At 37.1% G+C, this 24,646-nt stretch overlaps 1 protein-coding gene across 2 annotated transcripts in view; it reads left to right on the forward strand.

Moving 5' to 3' along the window:
• PHYHIPL (phytanoyl-CoA 2-hydroxylase interacting protein like) overlaps positions 1-24,646 on the forward strand; it is a 352,334-nt gene that overhangs the window by 304,471 nt on the left and 23,217 nt on the right. For both annotated transcript variants that reach the window (XM_053692241.1, XM_053692242.1), the window contains exons 3-4: positions 9,363-9,537; positions 22,355-22,472. In XM_053692241.1, coding sequence (XP_053548216.1) covers positions 9,363-9,537; positions 22,355-22,472 — 293 coding nt within the window. The remainder of the gene's footprint in view (positions 1-9,362; positions 9,538-22,354; positions 22,473-24,646) is intronic.

Here is a 24,646-nt window from a genome sequence, read left to right on the forward strand (position 1 = left end):
GGGCATGGCCTTTACCTCCTGTAATGTCAGCGATAATTTCTTTCAACCCGGGCCCGAATAAGGTCTGCCCTTTGAAAGGTATATTAAGCAATTTAGATTTAGAAGTAACGTCAGCTGACCAGGATTTTAGCCACAGTGCTCTGAGTGCCTGAATGGCGAATCCGGAATTCTTAGCCGTTAGTTTAGTTAAATGTACTACGGCATCTGAAATAAATGAGTTAGCTAACTTAAGGGCTTTAAGCTTGTGTGTAATCTCATCTAATGGAGCTGATTCAAGTGTCTCTTCCAGAGACTCAAACCAAAATGCTGCTGCAGCCGTGACAGGCGCAATGCATGCAAGAGGTTGCAATATAAAACCTTGTTGAACAAACATTTTCTTAAGGTAACCCTCTAACTTTTTATCCATTGGATCTGAAAAGGCACAGCTATCCTCCACCGGGATAGTGGTACGCTTAGCTAAAGTAGAAACTGCTCCCTCCACCTTAGGGACCGTTTGCCATAAGTCCGGTGTAGTGGCGTCTATTGGAAACATCTTTCTAAATATCGGAGGGGGTGAGAACGGCACACCGGGTCTATCCCACTCCTTAGTAACAATTTCAGTAAGTCTCTTAGGTATAGGAAAAACGTCAGTACTCGCCGGTACCGCAAAATATTTATCCAACCTACACATTTTCTCTGGTATTGCAACTGTGTTACAATCATTCAGAGCCGCTAACACCTCCCCTAGTAATACACAGAGGTTTTCCAGCTTAAATTTAAAATTTGAAATATCTGAATCCAGTTTGTTTGGATCAGAACCGTCACCCGCAGAATGAAGCTCTCCGTCCTCATGTTCTGCAAATTGTGACGCAGTGTCTGACATGGCCCTAATATTATCAGCGCACTCTGTTCTCACCCCAGAGTGATCACGCTTACCTCTTAGTTCTGGTAATTTAGCCAAAACTTCAGTCATAACAGTAGCCATATCCTGTAATGTGATTTGTAATGGCCGCCCAGATGTACTCGGCGCTACAATATCACGCACCTCCCGAGCGGGAGATGCAGGTACTGACACGTGAGGCGAGTTAGTCGGCATAACTCTCCCCTCGTTGTTTGGTGAAATATGTTCAATTTGTACAGATTGACTTTTATTTAAAGTAGCATCAATACAGTTAGTACATAAATTTCTATTGGGCTCCACTTTGGCTTTAGCACATATAGCACAGATATCTTCCTCTGAATCAGACATGTTTAACACACTAGCAAATAAACTAGCAACTTGAAAATACTTTTCAAGTAATTTACTATAATATGAAAACGTACTGTGCCTATAAGAAGCACAGAAAAAGTTATGACAGTTGAAAATTAATAAACTGAAAAGTTATAGCATCAAATCTTTGTAAAAAACACAATTTTAGCAAAGGATTGCTCCCATTAGCAAAGGATAACTAACCCTGATAGCAGAAAAAAAAAAAAATACAGAAATAAACGTTTTTTTATCACAGTCAACTACAATCTCACAGCTCTGCTGTGAGTGATTACCTCCCTCAAAACAAGTTTTGAAGACCCCTGAGTTCTGTAGAGATGAACCGGATCATGCAGGGAAGACAATAAACTTCTGACTGAATTTTTTGATGCGTAGCAAAAGCACCAAAAAAGGTCCCTCCCCCTCACACATAACAGTGAGAGAGATCAGTAAACTGTCATAAATTAAATTGAGTGTTATTAAAAAGCCTGTTGCTAGTCCCTGCAAATTAGGCTAAAGTTTTATGCATACAGTATAATTCCAGTGAAGTGCCATTCCCCAGAATACTGAAGTGTAAAATATACATACATGACAGCCTGATACCAGTTGCTGCTACTGCATTTAAGGCTGAGTTTACATTATATCGGTATGGCAGAATTTTCTCATCAATTCCATTGTCAGAAAATAATAAGCTGCTACATACCTCTTTGCAGATTAATCTGCCCGCTGTCCCCTGATCTGAAGTTTACCTCTCCTCAGATGGCCGAGAAACAGCAATATGATCTTAACTACTCCGGCTAAAATCATAGAAAAACTCAGGTAGATTCTTCTTCAAATTCTACCAGAGAAGGAATAACACACTCCGGTGCTATTATAAAATAACAAACTTTTGATTGAAGGTATGAAACTAAGTATAATCACCACAGTCCTCTCACACATCCTATCTATTCGTTGGGTGCAAGAGAATGACTGGTAATGGCAGTTAGGGGAGGAGCTATATAGCAGCTCTGCTGGGTGAATCCTCTTGCACTTCCTGTTGGGGAGGAGTTAATATCCCATAAGTAATGGATGATCCGTGGACTGGATACACTTAACAAGAGAAAGGACACTATACCCAAAAAAATATTTCATGATTAAGGTAGAGAATACATTTTTAAACAACATTCCAATTTACTTCTATTATCTAATTTGCTTAATTCTTTAGATATCCTTTAATTAAGAAATAGCAATGCACATGGTGAGCCAATCACAGGAGGCATCTATGTGCAGCTACCAATCAGCAGCTACTAAGCATATCTAGATATGCTTTTCAGCAAAGCATATCAAGAGAATGAAGCAAATTAGATAATAGAAGTAAATTAGAAAGTTGTTTATAATTGTATGCTCTTTCTAATTCATGCAATAAAAAAATTGGGTTTCATGTCCCTTTAAGACTGAGTTTAATATGCATGCGCAAGTGGATAGGGAATGCGTGCTGTCAAACTTTGAGAAGATGGACGTTCACTCGGCTGTTGGCTGCAGGGGCAATGACGGTAAGTATTGAAAAAAAAATGTAATTCGTAGGCGGACAGAAGAAGATGCGTTTTTGGGTAAGTATCGGATTTTTAAACGCTTCCACTGCGCTTTTGCTATGCATGGTAGGACTGCAAATTATAACAAAATATATATTTTAAGTTTAATGTTAAAAACGTTCAAGGTTTACAGTCCCTTTAACTGTTTTGCAAAACAAAAAAAGTATCACAAAACACTTTAAAAATAACATATAAAGTATTGTTCAATAATAATATATTTTTGTATCTTCCAACAATTGACTTATATATACCAAGTAGCAAGGACAGTAGTTCTAATGATTACTCTTTACTGTCATAACAGACCTGCTTATGGATAATACTTAAAATGCGAATTGTTACTAAGATTGTTATACATTGTCTACCATATATTGATGCAACTTTTGATGTCAATTTCTTTTATGCCTCTGTTATTGTGAAATTTTCAATAAAAACGTTTTTAAAAAAAATAATAAAAAAATAACATATAAATACATATAGACACAAGAAAAACAGGGTGAGTAGCACTCTTAATTAGTCAATAAAAAATACAGGTGCATCCTAGAAAAGTGAATATCTAACAACGTAAAAAGGAGAGTAGAAACCTAAAATACAGGTAACTAAAAGTCTAGGCAAAAGAGAGCACAACTGTATGAAATAAATAAGAGACTAGGGCGAATTCTTGAAATACAAATAGATTTAATAAAGTTACACTAAATAAGTGCATACATCCAAACATACAATCACATACATACAGGGATATAGAAGATGCATAAAAATGTCGAATTGGCCGTGCAGGGGACTGGTGCACCAGTATACAAAAATAGGCAAATGTTCATCACTTTGCATGTATAGGTAATATATAATTGTAATCCAAAGTATAGTGCGTGTCCTTAAAGATGCACGGACCAAGTGGATACAGTCTTACCCCTTCGTGTCTAAATGTACATAGTAGCGTGAGGACATCAGGAGTCAAGGGGAGCTTACCCTCGCCGCGTCTTTTTCACAGGCATGTGTAAAGTGCAAATAGATAACAGTTCATGAGAATACCTGTCTTTTTCACGCGGTTGCTCTACCCTGAATTGTAGCTCCTGAGCCACTGAGTATTTCCAGATGAGACAAGGGGTAGACCACAGTCAGGCAAAGGGTCCTCTGACGAAGTGCTGCAAACCGACGAGTCTTAAAGCTCGTTTCACTCCTTTCAATACAGCAGCATGGAGCTTCTTCCGGGTGCTGACGTCACGTCAGTGGCTGTGCTGATTTATAGGAATTTGGCCGCACTGGTAATGAATGTCATTGGTAGAGAGATCTGTCATTCAAAACGGCTTTGATACTTTGTAGCAACATTTTGCTTTTTTATAGCTCAGTACAGCAAGGGGTTATATACAAGGATACATTTATATTTAAACACTCATGCTTGCATACTTACATTCGATACATTGAAAGATTATATTATACATCTAATCTGTTATATTACTAATGTGTGTGTATGTACAGATTACGTGATAAAGACTATGTTTTTTGTATTTAGTATTGCAATTACGCCATTCATAATTTATAATTTTTTAATTTTTTAATTTATTTAATTTTTGATACTACCAAAGACTATGTAGTTACACTCAGAATGATGTGCACATCTCCACAGAGGATTAAACTAAAAATGAAGCAAACTCTAAGTTTTAAACTAAAAATGAGTTTAAAACTTAGAGTTTGCTTCATTTTTAGTTTAATCCTCTGTGGATATGTGCACATCATTCTGAGTGTAACTACATAGTCTTTGGTAGTATCAAAAATTAAATAAATTAAAAAATTATAAATTATGAATGGCATAATTGCAATACTAAATACAAAAAACATAGTCTTTATCACGTAATCTGTACATACACACACATTAGTAATATAACAGATTAGATGTATAATATAATCTTTCAATGTGTATATATGTATTTATATGTGTATATATGTATTTATATGTGTATATGTGTATTTATATGTGTATATATGTATTTATATGTGTATATGTGTATTTATATGTGTATATATGTATTTATATGTGTGTATATATGTATTTATATGTGTATATGTGTATTTATATGTGTATATATGTATTTATATGTGTATATATGTATTTATATGTGTATATATGTATTTATATGTGTATATGTGTATTTATATGTGTATATATGTATTTATATGTGTGTATATATGTATTTATATGTGTATATGTGTATTTATATGTGTATATATGTATTTATATGTGTATATATGTATTTATATGTGTATATGTGTATTTATATGTGTATATGTGTATTTATATGTGTTTATATGTATTTACAGACATATATAAACATATAAACACATATTTATACATAGATACACATATATATAAGTGCATTGGAGCCCTTTGTAGTCAAGAAGATAAAAACATGAAAACAAATATTTATGCAATATTCATATTTAATAAAGTGTTATACTCTGTATTTACTGTAAATATTTCACATTCCAATGTTCTGCACATAGGGGAATATGTTATATTACAGATATTCTTATATATATCTGTATATATCTATACTAATATATAATCATCTATATATATATCTTATATATATATCTATATATCTATCTATATATATATATATATATATATATATATATATATATATATATATATATATATATATATATATATATATATATATATATATATATATATACTGTGAACATTGGAATATGAAATATTCATATTTTCCTGTCGGGTTAGCGCACTTGAAATTATATGCAATCGGGGTGTTTTTCCACTTTTTTGCTCCATTGACTTCTTTGGGGGAATATGTTAATTGTGATATTCTATCTTTTCGACTTTTTTGTGTACTTCAGGTTAGCACAGGCAGACATCGCCGAAAATCAACCCGATCGAGTATGATCGGGTTGATTGACACCTCCCTGCTGGCAGCCAATTGGCCGCAAATCTGCAGGGGGCGGCGTTGCACCAGCAGCTGACAAGAGCTGCTGGTGCAATGCTGAATACGGAGAGCATATTGCCAGACCTTTGATAAATATTCCCCTAAGGGTCTGTTTAGGACACATTTGTATGTATTTGCATACATTTATTTTCTACAAAAACTAATTTCACACAAAACAGGTAAACCAAGATTATCTAAATAATAATATATACGACAGTCGTTTTACCACATATAATTGCATTTGCTAACAGTTTTATAATATGTTTGCTTTTTTGTCCAAGTTTAAAATTGCTGCCTATAAGTAAGCTGAATATATTTCCTTTTGGAAGTAAATTAACAGATAATTCCGTAAAATCAATGCAGTACTGTAGAGGATTAACATACTGCTTAGATTTGTAACACACATAGGAATTATCTTCCTTTGACAGATGTGCAACCACCTCCATCTGGTTTAGCTGAATCACCCTGTTATTGTTATGATTTTATTCATCTAGAGGGAAGCTACTGAATTCTGCTAATAATGTTCTCTTATTTAAGGGAAATACATTTATAACTTCTAAAGAGCTAACTGCATTTTTAGATTAATCAATGTGTTATAATGGTCTAGAGCGGAAAGTGCTGCTGATCCAATCAGCAGCACTAGTTACAGAACTCAGTCGTGCGGCGAGCGTTGCTGATTGGATCAGCGGTGGTTTGCTCGGGACCAGCAGCACTCTGCATGTCCTCAGCTGTGCTTTTACTATGTGTTTAACCCCATGTATATTTTCTTTTTTTATACTTGACGAGTAAATGATTCTATTCTATTCTTTTTAGAAAATGTACCCAATTAAAGGGGCAGTTATATATTTTATTTTATTTTGACCGAAGAGGGAGCACTTTAAAATATATTAAAGTATTTTTTTTCCTTAAAGAGAAATGAAACCTACATTTTTTCTTTCATAATTCAGATAGAGCTTTCAATTTTAAATAACTTTTTAATTTACTTCTTTTAACAGATTTTCTTCGTTCTCTTGGTATCTCATGCACGTGTATCGCAGCAAATTTTGCAAGAATGTTATTTATTTGCCAGAGCACTATATGGCAGCACTATTTCCTGTCATGTAGTGCTCCAGACACCTAGATAGGTATCTCTTCAACAAAGAATATCATGGGAACAAAGCAAATTTGATAATAGAAGTAAATTGGAAATGTCTTTTAAATTGAATGCTATATCTGAATCACAAAAGCAAATGTTTGAGTTTCATATCCCTTTAAGGCCTACTTTTGCATAAACCTCCACTTCCTGTTAGCTTCAAAATAAACAGCTTTACCAAATCTTTTCATATATGTTGACACTTTGGCCCCCATTTATGAAGCTGTGTGTGGACAAGGTTCTCAATGAGCGGCCTCCGCCTAAGCATCAGGCTTGTCAGTCATTCTGTAGAACCCCTACTTCTTAAAGGGACAGTCTACACCAGAATTGTTATTGTTTAAAAAGATAGATAATCCCTTTATTACCCATTCCCCAGTTTTGTATAACCAACACAGTTATATTAATATACTTTTTAGCTCTGTGATTACCTTGTATCTATGCCTCTGCAGACTGCCCCTTATCTATGTGCTTTTAACAGACATGCAGTGTAGCCAATCAGTACAGACTCCTAAATAACTCCACGGGAGTGAGTACAATGTTATCTATATGACACACATGAACTAGTGCTGTCTAACTGTGAAAAAATGTCAAAATGATCTGAGCTAAGAGGCGGGTTTTCAACGGTTTTAGAAATCAGTTTGAGCCTGCCTAGGTTTAGCTTTTCAAAAATACCACCAAGGGAACAAAGCAAATTTGATGATAAAAGTAAATTGGAAAGTTGTTTAAAATTGCACGCCCTATCTGAATCATGAAAGTTTAATTTTGATTTGACTGTCCTTTTAACTCAACTGAAACTGCCCTGAAGCTTCTTAAAGGGACACTGAACCCAATTTTTTTCTTTTGTGATTCAGATAGAGCATGCAATTTTAAGCAACTTTCTAATTTACTCCTATTATCAATTTTTCTTCGTTCTCTTGCTATCTTTATTTGAAATAAAAGCCATTTAAGCTTTTTTTGGGTTAAGAAGTCTGGACAGCACTTTTTTATTGGTGGATGGATTTTTTCCACCAATCAGCAAGGACAACCCAGGTTGTTCACCAAAAATGGTCCGGCAGCTAAACTTAGATTCTTGCATTTCAAATAAAGATACCAAGAGAATAAAGAAAATTTGATAATAGGAGCAAATTAGAAAGTTGCTTAAAAATTCATGCTCTATCTGAATCACAAAAGAAACATTTTGGGTTCAGTGTCCCTTTAAGTCGCTTTATAAATGGGGGCCTTGGCCTCTATCCTGTTTTTATATGAAATAGGATTTTAAGATTCTATCAATGTTTTGTTGTCTAATCCTAATTTAGCCAACCCTTATAAATCAATATGATTATGTTTTAAAGGGACATTAATAGATGGAATAGATGATCAATTAGTTTAATGCATTAACTACTGTTTTTTTGTATATTAACAGAGAGATGCAGGTTTAAAGGGACACTAAAGTTAAAATTAAACTTTCATGGTTTAGACCAGGGGGTTTCAAACCTGTCCTCAGACCTCCCTATCAGGCCAGATTTTCAGGATTACCTTGGATAAGCGCAGGTAAATAACCATGTTTACTAATCACCTGATTATTCCTCATGTGCTCCAATTCAGATATCATGAAAATCTGACCTGTTAGGGGGAGCCTAAGGAGAGGTTTGAAAACCCCTAGTTTAGACAGAGCATGCAATTTTTAACTACTTCCCATTTTACTTCTATTGTCAAACCTGCTTTATTCTCGTGATATCCTTTGTTAAAGAGTAAACCTAGGTAGGCTCAAATGAGTTTATGGGCCCGATTTATCAACTGTTGGGCGGCCATGATTTGCTGTAGCGAATCATGTCCGCCCGACATCAATAAATACTGACAGCATACGTTGTTGGCATTTATCATTGCACAAGCATTTTGTGTGAAATGCTTGTGCAATGCCGCCCACTGCACATTCGCGGCCGCTAGGAGGGGGTGTTAATCATCCCAATCGTATCCGATTGGGATGATTGTTATCCGCTACCTCAGAGGTGGTGGAGGGGTTTAGTTGCAGCTTCTTAAATCGGCCTCTATGAATTGTGTGCATGTGTTATACATTGTTGCAAACACTGCTGCATAGAGTGCTACACACACATGCACGCTCCTGAGCTCCTATGAGCCTAGGGTTACTCTTCATCAAAGGATACCAAGTGAACACAGCAAATTTGATGATACAAGTGAATTGGAAAGGTGTTAAAAATTGCACACTATCTGAAGTGTGAAACTTTCATTTTGACTCTGTTCATTTTTTAAAGGCTGTTAATATCATTCATTGAGAAGCATATCTAAATAATCAGTGGCTGCTGACTTTTATGGGACTCAGAAGTAGGAGGTAAAAAATGAAAGGAATCTAAAAGGATTTAACATGCTTGCGGTTCAAGGCAACTAGAGTTACAACACTGATATAAATATTTTGATTCAAATTTAATCTATTTTACCACTGAAAGTTACTTAGAATATTTTTTTATTCATGTTGTTTATATTTTCTGAAATTCTAGGATGTCCCCACGAAGTTGGTGGCCAAAGCAGTTCCATTACCAATGACCGTTCGTGGACACTGGTTTCTGAGCCCTAGAACAGAGTATACAGTGGCTGTCCAGACTGCATCAAAACAAATGGATGGCGATTATGTGGTTTCAGAATGGAGTGAAATTATTGAATTCTGTACTGCAGGTGAGAATAATATTTGTACGTTTTAATGGTCTATAGAGGCCATAACATTGTAAAAGCAGGCCTATTCTTTTACAGTTTTGTATCCATATAACAAAATATGTATGTGTTATGTGCATTTTCTTAAAGGGACAGTCAACACCATCATTTTTGTAGTTTAAAAAGAAAGATAATCCCTTTATTACCCATTCCCCATTTTTGCATAACCAACACAATAATAATAATAATACATATTTTACCTCTGTAATTACCTTGTATCTAAGCATCTGCTGACTGCCCCTTTATTTTCGTTCTTTTGACAGACTTGCATTTTAGCCAATCAGTGCTCACTCCTAGGTCACTTCACATGCATGAACTCAATGTTATCTATATAAAACACATGAACTAATAATGCCTTCTAGTGGTCAAAATGCATTCAGATTAGAGGCAGTCTTCAAAGTCTAAGAAATTAGCATATGAACCTCCTAGGTTTAGCTTTCAACTAAGAATACCAAGAGAACAAAGCAAAATTGGTGATAAAAGTAAATTGGGAACTTGTTTAAAATTACATTCTTTATTTAAATCATGAAAGTTTTTTTGGGACTTGACTGTCCCTTTAACCCTACCCAAATTACATAATGTAACAAATTATAGTAAAAAAATATATATATATAAAATAGATGTAGGAAATTCCAAAAAGTGACAATTACACCAATTGAGAACACCCCTAGGGGGCGCTCTCTTCATAAAAGTAGATATTCATGTTATAATTAATATGAATCAAATATTAATATAAATTAAAATACAATTCAATGTCCAAGGATAAGTCCATACAATATATCACATGAAAATTAATCAAATGCAGGCTGCTCTTTGTCATAAGAATGGTCAGCTCCTCTTGAAAGGTGATGATCTATGACAAGGTACAGAATATGCAGGCTGGAACTTCTCAGTAGTGCAGCAAACTGACAATGGCTTGTCTGGGATTTTTGATTGAAGCAAGCTCTCCAATCCTATATGGGGGAGATGCAAACAAACATTGGACAGCTAAAGCCAAAGAGTGGTAGGGTGATGAATCAGAATACTCACAATTGGAGCGCACCTAAAGGGTTGCTAACCAAAGCAGACCAGGACTTCACAGCTGCCCGGCAGACTCCAGAATATGCAGGAACTCCTCCACAGTGAGAATGTAATTGATAAATGTATAAACGTAAAATCAAATCAAATCGAGATTGGAAGATAAAGTAGAGATGGAAATGTGTATCCTCTAACCAATGGTTAAGTAAACTGGGACACTGAGATTGCCTAGTCTGCCTCTCACAATTTTTCTTCGTTCTCTTGCTATCTTTATTTGAAAAAAAAAAGGAATCTAAGCTTTTTTTGGCTCAGGACTCTGGACAGCACTTTTTTATAGGTGGATAAATTTATCCACAAATCGGCAAGAACAACCTGAGTTGTTTACCAAAAATGGGCCGGCATCTAAACTTACATTCTTGCATTTCAAATGAAGATACCAAGAGAATGAAGAAAATGTGATAAAAGGAGTACATTAGAACGTTGCTTAAAATGTCATGCTCTATATGAATCACGAAAAAGAAAAAAATTGGGTTCAGTGTTCCTTTAATAAGTATTCTGGCTGTTGGTTAATATAATACTCAGAAGTAATTTATTTACCTGCACAATGAGACACCTTCTGTGTTTGTTTTATTTCAGAATTCGTGTTTGAAACATTATAAAACTTTTAGTGCTGTTAAGTATCATATTTTATCATTTACCATGTCGTGTTCAAATAAACATTAGATACACTCTAATTAACAGTGATTGATGCCCCCTATTGAAGTCCATTATATAGACTATTGTTTCTTTTACATAAAAATTACTGTACTAAATACATTTGTTAACAATGTTGGTATCAGTTTATTGTTTCTAGACACTTAATATTTGGGTAGTCCTCTTGTAGAGGTTAATTTTGGCTGTCCGGGGTTTCTAGTAGAAGACAGTATTTCTAATAGAAGTACAGTATTTTAATTGGGAAGACAATAATTTGTCAATCTTCCTTATGGCTGGATAACCTTATCCAAACCAAATTAACAATTTGTGGGATATTTTATGCTTATTCCAGTTTTTGGTCTGTCTTCTGAATGCCCAAATTATTTCTGCAGCCAAGAATATTGTCATCTTTAATTTGCTGGTAAATTTTCAATGTTGGCACAAGTTCAGGTATACTTTTTGTAAAATCAGAATTTACACAACAACATATCTGTCAAGGTTCCAATTCCAGATTGCATCAAGTCATCACTCTACTGGTGGTAAATAACTCCAGATACAGAGAAATTACTTCCTTTAGGAAAGAAATGGTCACAAATTTTTGCGATGGATTGCAGAATTCTATAGATATATGGATTCCAATGATTGTGGAGTTTTCTCCAAGGGACTGCTTTTTAGTTGAAAGTGTGACCCTTGTATTTAGAAGCCTTCAAAAGACCTATGTTTTGGTGAAATCAGACATTGCTATTGCTCACAACAGTGAATGCCAAGCTCTAATTGGAGAATGATTTATGAAAATATCTTTGCAGAGTTCTTTGACGACTAAAGTCATATGAGATGCTGAGAAGGAAAATTAAGACAACATGGAACTAATTGCATTTTTTTTTTTAATTGGCCAAAATGTCCTACTTTAAAAAAAACTCTATAGGCAATTTCTTTATGGAGTCTTCTTTATCTAAGTTCAGTTTTTTATCTTTGCCCAGATCAATTGGCTTATAAAGAATGGATGCTAAGTCACACAGACTGAATAAAAGTTTGTTTGACTGATTTCTAATATGTTGATACTTATACCTATAAATTCCATTTATCATATAGTAAGGGAAAGTGATCCTTAATAGAAATGGGAAGACAAGATAATTTTGTTCTGGTTCTCATCATTAGAAGCTGAAATACTCCATTAGGATAGCTCCATGTTTTAAAAAAAATTGTGGGGGGCGGAGCCATCTAACTAAGAGAGCAGACGTGTTTTCATGGAGCTCCTCTGCTCTAAATAATTTAAGATAGATGAATGCATAATTCTCTGGCAACCTATATCTTTAAACTTCGCAGAAACAGAGAGTGATCATGCCTGTCAACTCTGCTAAGAACATATTTACAATCGGTAGCTGTTTGGGGTTATACCAATGACATGGTGGTCTGAGGCCTAAATATCCTAATGATCTAGTGAAGGTATCATCTTCCTAACACTTATGGAGGGTCCCTTCCTTAAAAACAACCAAATGACACTTGATGCCGCGCTGAAGTGGTTTGAGGATCGGGTCAATGTGATCCTGGAAAATCATTTTTTGGATATGAGCTTATTGCTTAAGCAACTTTCTGACCTGTTCCCCACTACATACGGCAGACAAGATGGCGTTGAAGCATTAGGAACCTCTGCGGCTATTGATATGCAGCTCTCACACACTTCAGATCTCACTGCCCCACGGAAAGCAGCTAAAGTCCCAGAAAGGACAGATAAGAGTCTTCCTGATCGGAGTGAGGAGAGATATTGCCACAGCCTGACACTGCCCGACTCGGGACTTGCTATGCACACCTACCTGGAGGATCGCATGAGAGCTATACCGGGTAAGCTGATCTGTGGTCCTATCTTGAGCTCTCCGCTTCCCGGATGGGTGAATGCTTCCGCTTTCCTAGCCTTAGGTCTCGGTGATACCGAGAGAAGCCGTCTTGTCTGGTCACATGTCTACTCCACCCCAGGGCAGATGTTAAAGTCGGGAGCAGCACCGGCCACAGGAGTGGGCTAAGAGATGGTTTTCGCCGAGGTTCACCATGGCCTGGAGCGCATCTTTAGATTCGTGAGTTGAGCCCCCTTCTGTTCTGTGTCACAGCCTGCCTGGTGATATCTCGCACGATGTGTGTGATCTATGTGCACGTACCCCGGCTGCATTATATTAGAACATACATACTTATCGTTATGGCCGACTACAGCAGCCACAGACTTTATAGAGACTCGCTGGCCTTAAGGGACGTTTATGAAGACTAATAGGTCGGATGCAAATGTCCACCCGGACAGTTTAGGACCTTTATTTTGACCACGGCTGTTTTTCTGTTAGAAACTTTCCACATCAAAGATCTCAGTTACTCACTTTGATTAAACGCTATATAAGGCCTAATTCTGAGATACAAATCAGACACGAGCATGCAACATTATTAAATTACCCAGCAACTATTACCTAGGTCTGACATATGTTTATGAATAATCCCATGGACACATAGGTCTTTAAGCTAATATTACTGTTAACCGGGTTCACATTTGTTTAATATATGCATTGTTAGCACACTCTATTTCTATCATCTATGACATAATTTAGAATATTCTGGAGCTTAGTCCCCTTAGCCTGGTGCTTCTGGCATGTTTTAATGGGACAGCTAGGTCTATTGTATATTCCACAGCTCATACTGTTATATCTTGATTACTAATGGTGCTCTTTTGTGTCACTTCTAATATTTACTGTATAGTTCTCTGTTCTCACAGGCTGCAGGTTTATAATATGCCCTAAGGGAGTTTCTATATTTAATCTATGTATCTAGTACAGTACATATCTATTGAGACAGCTAACTCATTGTTTTATCCCTCGGTCACATGCACTGGAACATGGTTATATGTGAGTGGCCTGGCTCCCTCCAGAGAATACCCCTACATCTTTTGAAGCAAGTGGTAATCATAGCCTCCTACAATTATACAATTCAGCCCTTATAAACTCCTATAACCCGGATATAGCCATCACATGCATACAGACTTAGTCTTGAGATAGTAGTTAATATTCTATTAGATAATCCCTACTTTAGCTCTACATACCCTTCTAGGAATTGGGCGCTAAATTATACCTGGTATAATAACTGATTCACTAATCAGTCACAGCTAAAAACACTGAAAACCTGCTCCCCGCATAAAGCGTATTATTAATAGTCTGTATTCACTAAGCCCAACCCTCCACCATTCCTAGTTCCATGAGCCAACATAATATTACCCCTGTATTTGATCACAGAGGCTACACAACCAGAATCGCTATACCCTTGCACCATAGATACACATAATACATAAGATGCCTCTCATAGTTCCCTATCTTAGCCATAGTCCTGTACATATAGGGCACACATAGACTTATAAATAAACCCATACTGCAACCTTGCCAAAGTAGGGTCCACCCCCCCTACTTTTTCCTCCCCCCCCTCTCCCACAACTCGAGTGGCTTTTGCCCACTGTAATCCCTCTTCTTTCCAGTGTTCCATGACCTCTCTATGGTCACTTTCAAAGTTAACTCCCCACATCATCGCAGAACTCCCCACTGTATTCATCCTGGTGATGTGGAGATCAGATTACAATTATTAAAATATAAAATGAAGTTTCATTCCAGTTTGCCCAGTTATATTTTGGACACTTTCCTAGATACAACATAGGTTTTTACATGTTAGGGCTAGCCTTATTGTATTGCTATGATTATGTTTATCCCTGTGAGCCCTAAAAATTTTATGACTTACCTTGATATATAGCTCAGTTACGCCTCTACTGACCTAACAGATATGATAGATGTCACAATTCTTGTGTTGTATTCTAATATTAATTCTATGATTGGGCAAATGTTGTTGTATTCTGTATTCTCTGTTCTTTCTGAAACTTCAATAAAAATTCTTTAAAAAAAAATAAAATTGTGGACAGTAATAAAGATGGCTACTCAGCTACATGTCCAGCTGGGTGACTGTTACTAGAAAGTAGGTGTTCGTTTTCTCCTACTTGTCCCTACTTTGCTTATTTAAACCCCATTTTTCTCCATTTATTTCCCTCCTCATACTGGGAAGACCATACCTTCCAACATTTTCCTTAGGCTTTAAGGAATAGGAAGGTGAGCAGTGGTTTGCATGTGTTTGGTGGGCGGAGCTACAGCAGGAGGCATAGGGCCGCAGCTGTATCATGGGCAGTGGGGTTTTGTATTGGGTAGGGTTAGACGGAGTTGGGCATGCAGTGGGCAAAGCAGGGCAGTCCCTAGAAACCGGCATGTTTGCCAGTAGGAACTGCAGGAGGACAGCTAGCACACCCTCCAACCTATGACAATCACACAAGATTCAGGACAATTGGGTGGTTACAATAATTCATTGGGATGCAGATGCTGGACTTTACACCTTGGAACTGACAATATCTAGTTGTCAAGTATGAGTAGGTTGTTTATCATTCTGCAAGATCACGGGATTGGAATGCTTTCAGCAAATTCATCTTTAAAGATGGATTATGTGCTGAGTTTAAACAATGAGATAGGTTCTCGTGCCATTGAGTAGGTTAGTTCTGGTATTGCCAACACTAAATCTCCAATGATTTTGCAGAGGAGAAAATAAAAATGTCCAAGGCTGAATTTGTTCAGATTAAAATTAATTTTTTTTTAAATTTAAAATAACTTATTTATCAAGCAACAATATTTTGTACCAAATTAAAGATGTTCTCTTAAATTTGTGTTTGAAAAAAAGTAATTTCCATTTTAAGCAGCCAGAATAAGAAAATATAACAAGCATTATCTAGAGAGCTTGACAGAATACATTTAATATTTGATAGCTTTTGATATTATAAAATTATAGCCTAACTGAAAGATTAACGTTTTTTTTTCCAAAGCCACTTGAGTTGCATGAAAACTGATCTTCCTTCAGAACTGGTTATTACAACTGCATTAAAATCTTTAGTTGTTTGTCAAGTCAAATTTACTATTTATCTTTCACAAAGAACTGCTGCTATCATAAAAAAAAACCATTTTAGATGTGCAGTTATTTAATTACATTGCTTTTCCTTCTTTGTTTTAAAGGGGCAGTTTTATTGTTTAAAAAGATAATCCCTTTATTTCCCAATTTTTAATTTTGCACAACCAACACTGTTATATTAATATACTTTTTACCTCTGTGATTACCTTGTGTCTAAGCCTTTGCAGATCAGAGTTATTTAAAGACTTGTATTGTAGACAATTAGTGCCGATTCATGAATAACTCCACGGGAGTGAGCACAATGTTATCTATACACACATGAACTAGCAGTGTCTGGCTGTGAAAAGCTATAAAAATGCATAAGATAAGAGGCGGCCTGCAGAGGATTAGAAACAGACAGACATTTAGAGGTTTAAAGGTTATAACAATGTTGGTTGTGCACAGCTGGGTTATGGATAGTAAAGGCGTTATCTATCTTTTTATACAATAACAATTTTGGTGTACACTTTAAATCCATATTATAGTATTTATAGTTCCTAGAAAGGTCATGTATTATATTGTTTTCAATCACAGCATAAATTCTGTATTTACTATTTAAAGGAACAGTAAACAATTTTTTGTGCTATTATATTTGTTCCTGAAAGTGCGTCTTTTTCTGTTTGTATTTGTAATATCATGTACTGTTAATATTGTTTCTAAACAATAAACACGCTAAATGAAATAACAAGTTTTTACAATAAATATAGTTAGTTATAATACAAACTAAACCATTTTACTGTATATATTGCATATAAATAACACACCATACGTTTATGCACAGTGTACCCATAATGCACCATATCAGATAGATGTATTATTAATTTACAACTGTAACTATTGTTTGAACCTAAAAAAGTTAAGGGGATAGGAAAATCAAAATTAAATTTGCAAGAATCAGATAGAGCATGTCATTTTAAGACACTTAAAATCACGTAATAAATACCCACATATCCTACACTAGCTGGTTATTGGTGCCTACGTACATTTATCTCTTGAACTAGATGTGTTCAGCTAGCTGCCAGTAGTGAAATGCTGTTCCTTAGACAAAGGATAACAAGAGAATGAAGCATATGTGATAATACAAATTAATTTGAAAGTAGTTTAAAATTGTATTTTCTATCTGAATCATGAATTACATTTGGGGTTTCCTGTCCCTTTAATTTTACACATGAAAATTGTTATTCTCATTACACACTGTCCAAATAGATAACTTACACTAACCCTTGCTGCACATTCCCAAGCTGTAGTATTTAACGCTAATGGTAGAGAACCCTCGCATCACACAGCAAAAGGCTTTTTTTGCAAGACTTCCTTCAAGCAATGATTTGATCCCTTTAGAACAAATCACATGCATTTTCAATTTGTGATGCAGATACCTTACAGCATAGCGCTATTATGGCAAGCTTTATATCATTGGGCCCTTATGTGTTAAATCTGCACAAATGGGTTAAACACATAGTTAAATGTGGACACAGCCGGTGAGCCAATAAGCAGCGACAGTCGCATGACCAAGCTGCTAGTGATAGCACATTTAGACAAACTTAGATTTGTGTTTATTTTCTTAATTATTGCAACAGCAGATATTCTAGTTTAACATTTATTAAACAGACATACAGTCAAAATGTAACCTTCATGATTCACAGAATTCTAAACAACATTTGAATTAATTTACAGTCCCCTTCACTAATATTGAAACCCTTGGTAAATATGAGCAAAAAAAGGCTGTGAGAATTGTCTTTATTGTTTAACCTTTTGATCTTTTGTTCAAAAAGTCTACAAAAATACTCTGCTCTCATGGATATCAAACAATTGAAAACACAATGCAGGTTTATCCAAAAAATATATATCTTTATTAAATATATGTGTGGCACAATTATTTGCCAAGATAACAGCTCTGAGTAATCTCCTATAATGCCTGATGAGGTTGGAAAATACATGGCAAGGGATCTGAGACCATTCCTCCATACAGAATCTCTCCAGATTCTTCAAATTTTTAGGTTGACGCTGGGGGACTCTCCTCTTCAGTTAACCTAACAGGTTTTATATGGCAACATAAAGACAGAAGCGTCACATGGCCCAATATTGTTTGATACAATAACGAAATGATATGTGATAGATACACTCACATTTGTTTAGGCACCCCTAGTGGTGCAGAAGTGGCAAGCTGGGATCAAAATCAGTCACCCAGCAGACTGACCTCCGGTAGGTGTTCAGTAATCTGTAGGTGATGTAGACAAAAAAAACAAGAGTGCCAATATGGCCTAGTTTTGTTTAGACAAGAGAGGTAAAGTGTGGTAAAATAACACTCACATTTAGTAGAGCACCTCCCTTGGTACACAAGAAGCGAACTGGGATCAAACAATCACCCAGTAGACTGATATCCGGCAAACAGGAACTCCCAACAATTCAGGATAGGGTGGTAGTTAGGATAAAAAGATGTACGGCAGCAAGTGGTAAGTATAAAAAACGTACTTTATTAAAATGGATATAAAATCTTTAATAAAGTAAGTTTTTTATACTTACCACTTGCTGACGTACATCTTTTTATCCTAACTACCACCCTATCCTAAATTGCTGGGAGTTCCTGTTTGCCGGATATTAGTCTACTGGGTGATTGTTTGATCCCAGTTCGCCTCTAGTGCACCAAGGAAGGTGCTCTACTAAATGTGAGTGTTATTTTACCACACTTTACCTCTCTTGTCCAAACAATACTAGGCCATATTGGCACTCTTGTTTTTTTTGCCTACATTACCTACAGATTACTGAACACCTACCGGAGGTCAGTCTGCTGCGTGACTGATTTTGATTCCAGCTTGCCACTTCTGCACCACTAGGGGTGCCTAAACAAATGTGAGTGTATCTATCACATATCATTTCGTTATTGTATCAAACAATATTGGGCCATGTGGCGCTTCTGTCTTTTTATGTCTACAGATCATTGATCTTGGATTGTGGCCTTGATCCTTATACAGACAGCTGCCTTGACCTGCACCAACAACTACCTACTGGTGACATCACCATTTTCTATGGGGCATTATCATTGCTATATCTATTGAGATATTTTGAATATTACAGTATTTATTATATATAGCTGAATTTGTTATATTTTGTATTTATTCTGTATAGCTGTATTGGTCTTCTTTAAAGGTACCTAGATAAAGACACACCATTTCTGGTATATGTGGTGATATACGTGATATCCAGTTTCTTAGTAGTATCTAGTTAAAGATACATTACTGTTATATATTTTGACATACTTTTTATCTAGCTATATAGCACATACATCTGCTTGCGGTATATCAAAAGCGCCCCCCTATATACATATTTCAAGGTTTTGTATGGGGTTCAAGTCAGGGGCCTGGGATGGCCATGGCATGACCTTGATTTTATGGTAACTAAACCATTTCTGTGTTGATTTTTATGTATGTTTTGGATCATTGTCCTGCTGGAAGATCCATCCACGGCCCATTTTAAGCTTTCTGGAGGAGGCAGTCAGGTGTTCATTTAATATCTGTTGATATTTGATATTTGAGTCCATGATGCCATGTATCCTAACAAAATGTCCAGGTCCTCTGGCAGAAAAACAGCCTCAACACATTTAACAACCATCACCATATTTAATCGTGGGCATGAGGTACTTTTCCATATGGCTACCTCTCTGTGTGTGCCAAATCCACCTCTAGTTTATTGCCAAAAAGTTCTATTTTGATTTACTCTAACCATAAAACCCAATCCCATTTGAAGTTCCAGTAGTGTCTGGCAAATTGAAGAATCTAGAGTTTGTTTTTGGATGAGAGTAGAGGCTATTTTCTTGGAACCCTTCCAATCAACTTGTGGTGATATAAGTGATGTTGGATTATAGTTTTGGAAACTTTCTGACCCCAAGACACGACTTACTTCTTCAATTCTACAGCTGTGATCCATGGAGATATTTTGAGACAATATAGACACAGGTCCTCTTCCAGGTTGATTCATAACATTTCCAGTTGACTAGAAGTTCTTAAAGGGACACTAAACCCAAATTTTTTCTTTCGTGATTCAGATAGAGCATGCAATTTTAAGCAACTTTCTAATTTACTTGTTTTCTTCGTTTTCTTGCTATCTATATTTGAAAAAGAAGGCATTTAAGCTATTTTTTGGTTCCGACACTGAACAGCACTTGTTTATTAGTGGATGAATTTATCCACCAATCAGCAAGGACAACCCAGGTTGTTCACCAAAAATGGGCCGGCATCTAAACTTACATTCTTGCATTTCAAATAAAGATACCAAGTGAATGAAGATAATTTGATAATAGGAGTAAATTAGAAAGTTGCTTAAAATTGCATGCTCTATCTGAATAATGAAAGAAAAAAATTGGGTTCAGTGTCCCTTTAAGTATTGCCCTGATGGTGGAAATTAGCATTTTCAACACTTTTGCTATTTTCTTATAGCCACTTCTCATTTTGTGAAGCTCAATAACCTTTTCCCGCACCTCACAGCTATATTCGTGGGTCTTACTCATTGTGATGAAAGACTAAGGGAAGTTGGCCTATGTGTTACCTCATATTTATACCCCTGTGAAACAGGAAGTCATGGTTGAAAAATTTCCTGTTCTTAGTCACCCAAGTGTACTAAAAAATGTAAAATATCAATGGGAATATAATTCAAATATATTTTTCTTATATGAATTCATATTGTGCCATGCATATATTTAACAAAGTTTTTTTTGAGAAACCTGTGTTGTGTTTGCAATTGTTTGATATCCATGAGAGCAGAGTATTTTGTGTATTTTTTGAACAAAAGATCAAAAGGTTCCACAATAAAGGAAATATTTCAGTCTTATTTGCTCATATTTACCAAGCATGTCAATATTAGTGGAGGGCACTGTATATTGCCAAATTTGCTCTTGTTATTCTTTGCTGAAGAGTAAACCTAGGTAGGCTCAGAAGCAGCACAGCCTTACTAGAATCTAGCTGAACACATTGTGTGAGCCAATGACAAGAGGCATGCATGTGCAGCCACCAATTACCAACCATCTCCCAATTTGACTTTACTTTTCCTTTAGAGCAAGTTAGTTAGTGCAGTGATCATTAGATGTATTTGCTATAAGTGTAATAGGGAGTCAATAACAGAATTCTAGGAGATATGAATCTCAGAATTTACTTTTGTGATTCAGACAGAGAATACAATTTTAAAAAAGTTTCCAATTTACTTCTATTATCAATTTTGCCTCGTTCCTATCTGGAGCACTACATGGCAGGAAATACTGCTGCCATCTAGTGCTCTTGCAAATGGACAACATTTTTGCAAAACTGCTGCAATATAGTGCTCCAAACACGTGCACACTCCTGAGCTTATATCCCTACCTTTCAAAAAAAGATACCAAGAGAATAAAGGAACATTTGTAATAGAAGTAAATTAGAAAGTTGTTTACAATTGTATTCTCTCTTTGAATCATGGAAAAAATGGATTTCCTGTCCCTTTAAACTTTAGATAACACCTTACATTAAATGCCTAATTTGTATTTTGATCATCTAAAAATGAAGTAGGCTTTGAAAACAACTTACTTAGTGACCATCTTAAATGAACACTTAACACATCAGAATATCATAATCAATACATACATACTAAAAAGAAAATGCAAATGCACTTAGTTTTAATTTCAAATGAGTAGTAGCTTTTTTTTCCTGACAAATGTCAGTTTGTTCCATTTTTCTTCCAAATGCATCACGTGACAGCCATCAGCCAATCACAAAATGTATATATGTAGATCCTGTGAATCTTGCACATGCTCAGTAGGAGCTGGTGCTTCAGAAAATGTGTACATTAAAAGATTGTGCATATTAAGATAATGGAAGTGAATTGGAAAGTTTTTTTTAAATTGTGTGTTCTATCTAAATTATGAAAGTTTAATTTTGAATTGACTGTCCCTTTAAATACTTTTATGACATGCAAGCTTAAATTGTATATATCAAAAACAAAGAGTTTCTCAATCTCACTGACATTCAAGTATATTTAAAAATCATACTTCATATCAACTTTTGACATTACTTTAATGAGAATTTTATTGTTTTGTTTATTTTTACAGATTATTCAAAAGTGCACCTAACACAGCTGATGGAGAAAGCCGAAGCAATTGCAGGACGCATGCTTAAGTTTTCCGTTTTTTATCGTAACCAACACAAAGAATACTTTGACTATACTCGGTAAGAAAATTATGTTCAAATGACTTCACTTAAAACTTTAAAATGTAGAACTTAAAAATGGTTAGATAGATTTTCATTATCCAACACATTTCATTCTACTCCTATCATTCACGTTTATCTTCAGAAATCTAGTAAGTAGATTATATTTTCAGACATCCCAACCTGAAAGTAAATATCTATCTATATAACCATTTTATAGCTAGGCAGCATGGGAGAGTGGCACAATAGGCAGCATGGGAGCCTGGCACAATTGGCAGCATTGGAGCCTGGCACAATAGGCAGCATGGGAGCCTGGCACAATTGGCAGCATGGGAGCCTGGCACAATAGGCAGCATGGGAGCCTGGCACAATAGGCAGCATGGGAGCCTGGCACAATTGGCAGCATGGGAGCCTGGCACAATAGGCAGCTTGGGAGCCTGGCACAATAGGCAGCTTGGGAGCCTGGCACAATAGGCAGCATGGGAGCCTGGCACAATAGGCAGCATGGGAGACTGGCACAATAGGCAGCATGGGAGCCTGGCACAATAGGCAGCATGGGAGCCTGGCACAATAGGCAGCATGGGAGCCTGGCACAATAGACCGCATGGGAGCCTGGCACAATAGGCAGCATGGGAGCCTGGCACAATAGGCAGCATGGGAGCCTGGCACAATAGACAGCATGGGAGCCTGGCACAATAGGCAGCATGGGAGCCTGGCACAATAGGCAGCATGGGAGCCTGGCACAATAGACAGCATGGGAGCCTGGCACAATAGGCAGCATGGGAGCCTGGCACAATAGGCAGCAAGGGAGCCTGGCACAATAGGCAGCATGGGAGTTTGCACAATAGGCAGCAAGGGAGCCTGGCACAATAGGCAGCATGGGAGTTTGCACAATAGACAGCATGGGAGCCTGGCACAATAGGCAGCATGGGAGCCTGGCACAATAGGCAGCATGAGAGCCTGGCACAATAGACAGCATGGGAGTCGGCACAATAGGCAGCATGGGAGCCTGGCACAATAAGCAGCATGGGAGCATAGCACAATAGACAGCATGGGAGCATAGCACAATAGACAGCATGGGAGCCTGGCACAATAGGCAGCATGGGAGCCTGGCACAATAGACAGCATGGGAGCCTGGCACAATAGACAGCATGGGAGCCTGGCACAATAGACAGCATGGGAGTCTGCACAATAGACAGCATGAATGCCTGGCACAATAGACAGCATGGGAGCCTGGCACAATAGACAGCATGGGAGCCTGGCACAATAGACAGCATGGGAGCCTGGCACAATAGACAGCATGGGAGTCTGCACAATAGACAGTAAGGGTGTCTGCACAATAGACAGCATGGGAGTCTGCACAATAGACAGCATGGGAGTCTGCACAATAGACAGCATGGGAGTCTGCACAATAGGCAGCATGGGAGCATAGCACAATAGACAGCATGGGAGCCTGGCACAATAGACAGCATGGGAGCCTGGCACAATAGACAGCATGGGAGCCTGGCACAATAGACAGCATGGGAGCCTGGCACAATAGACAGCATGGGAGCCTGGCACAATAGACAGCATGGGAGCCTGGCACAATAGACAGCATGGGAGTCTGCACAATAGACAGCATGGGAGTCTGCACAATAGACAGCATGGGAGTCTGCACAATAGACAGCATGGGAGTCTGCACAATAGACAGCATGGGAGTCTGCACAATAGGCAGCATGGGAGCATAGCACAATAGACAGCATGGGAGCCTGGCACAATAGACAGCATGGGAGCCTGGCACAATAGACAGCATGGGAGCCTGGCACAATAGACAGCATGGGAGCCTGGCACAATAGACAGCATGGGAGCCTGGCACAATAGGCAGCATGGGAGCCTGGCACAATAGACAGCATGGGAGCCTGGCACAATAGACAGCATGGGAGCCTTGCACAATAGACAGCATGGGAGCCTTGCACAAAAGAAAGCAAGGGAGCCATGCACAATAGACAGCATGGGAGTCTGCACAATAGACAGCATGGGAGTCTGCACAATAGACAGCATGGGAGTCTGCACAATAGACAGCATGGGAGTCTGCACAATTGACAGCATGGTAGTCTGCACAATAGACAGCATAGGAGTCTGCAACTCTGCACATCTCACCTGTATCAGGTCTGCTATGTCTCGCACCACACTATAGTTCAGGAAGGGGGACAAAG

The sequence above is a fragment of the Bombina bombina genome, chromosome 9 (genome assembly GCF_027579735.1).
Source record: "Bombina bombina isolate aBomBom1 chromosome 9, aBomBom1.pri, whole genome shotgun sequence".
In the NCBI taxonomy this organism is placed as follows: Eukaryota; Metazoa; Chordata; class Amphibia; order Anura; family Bombinatoridae; genus Bombina; species Bombina bombina.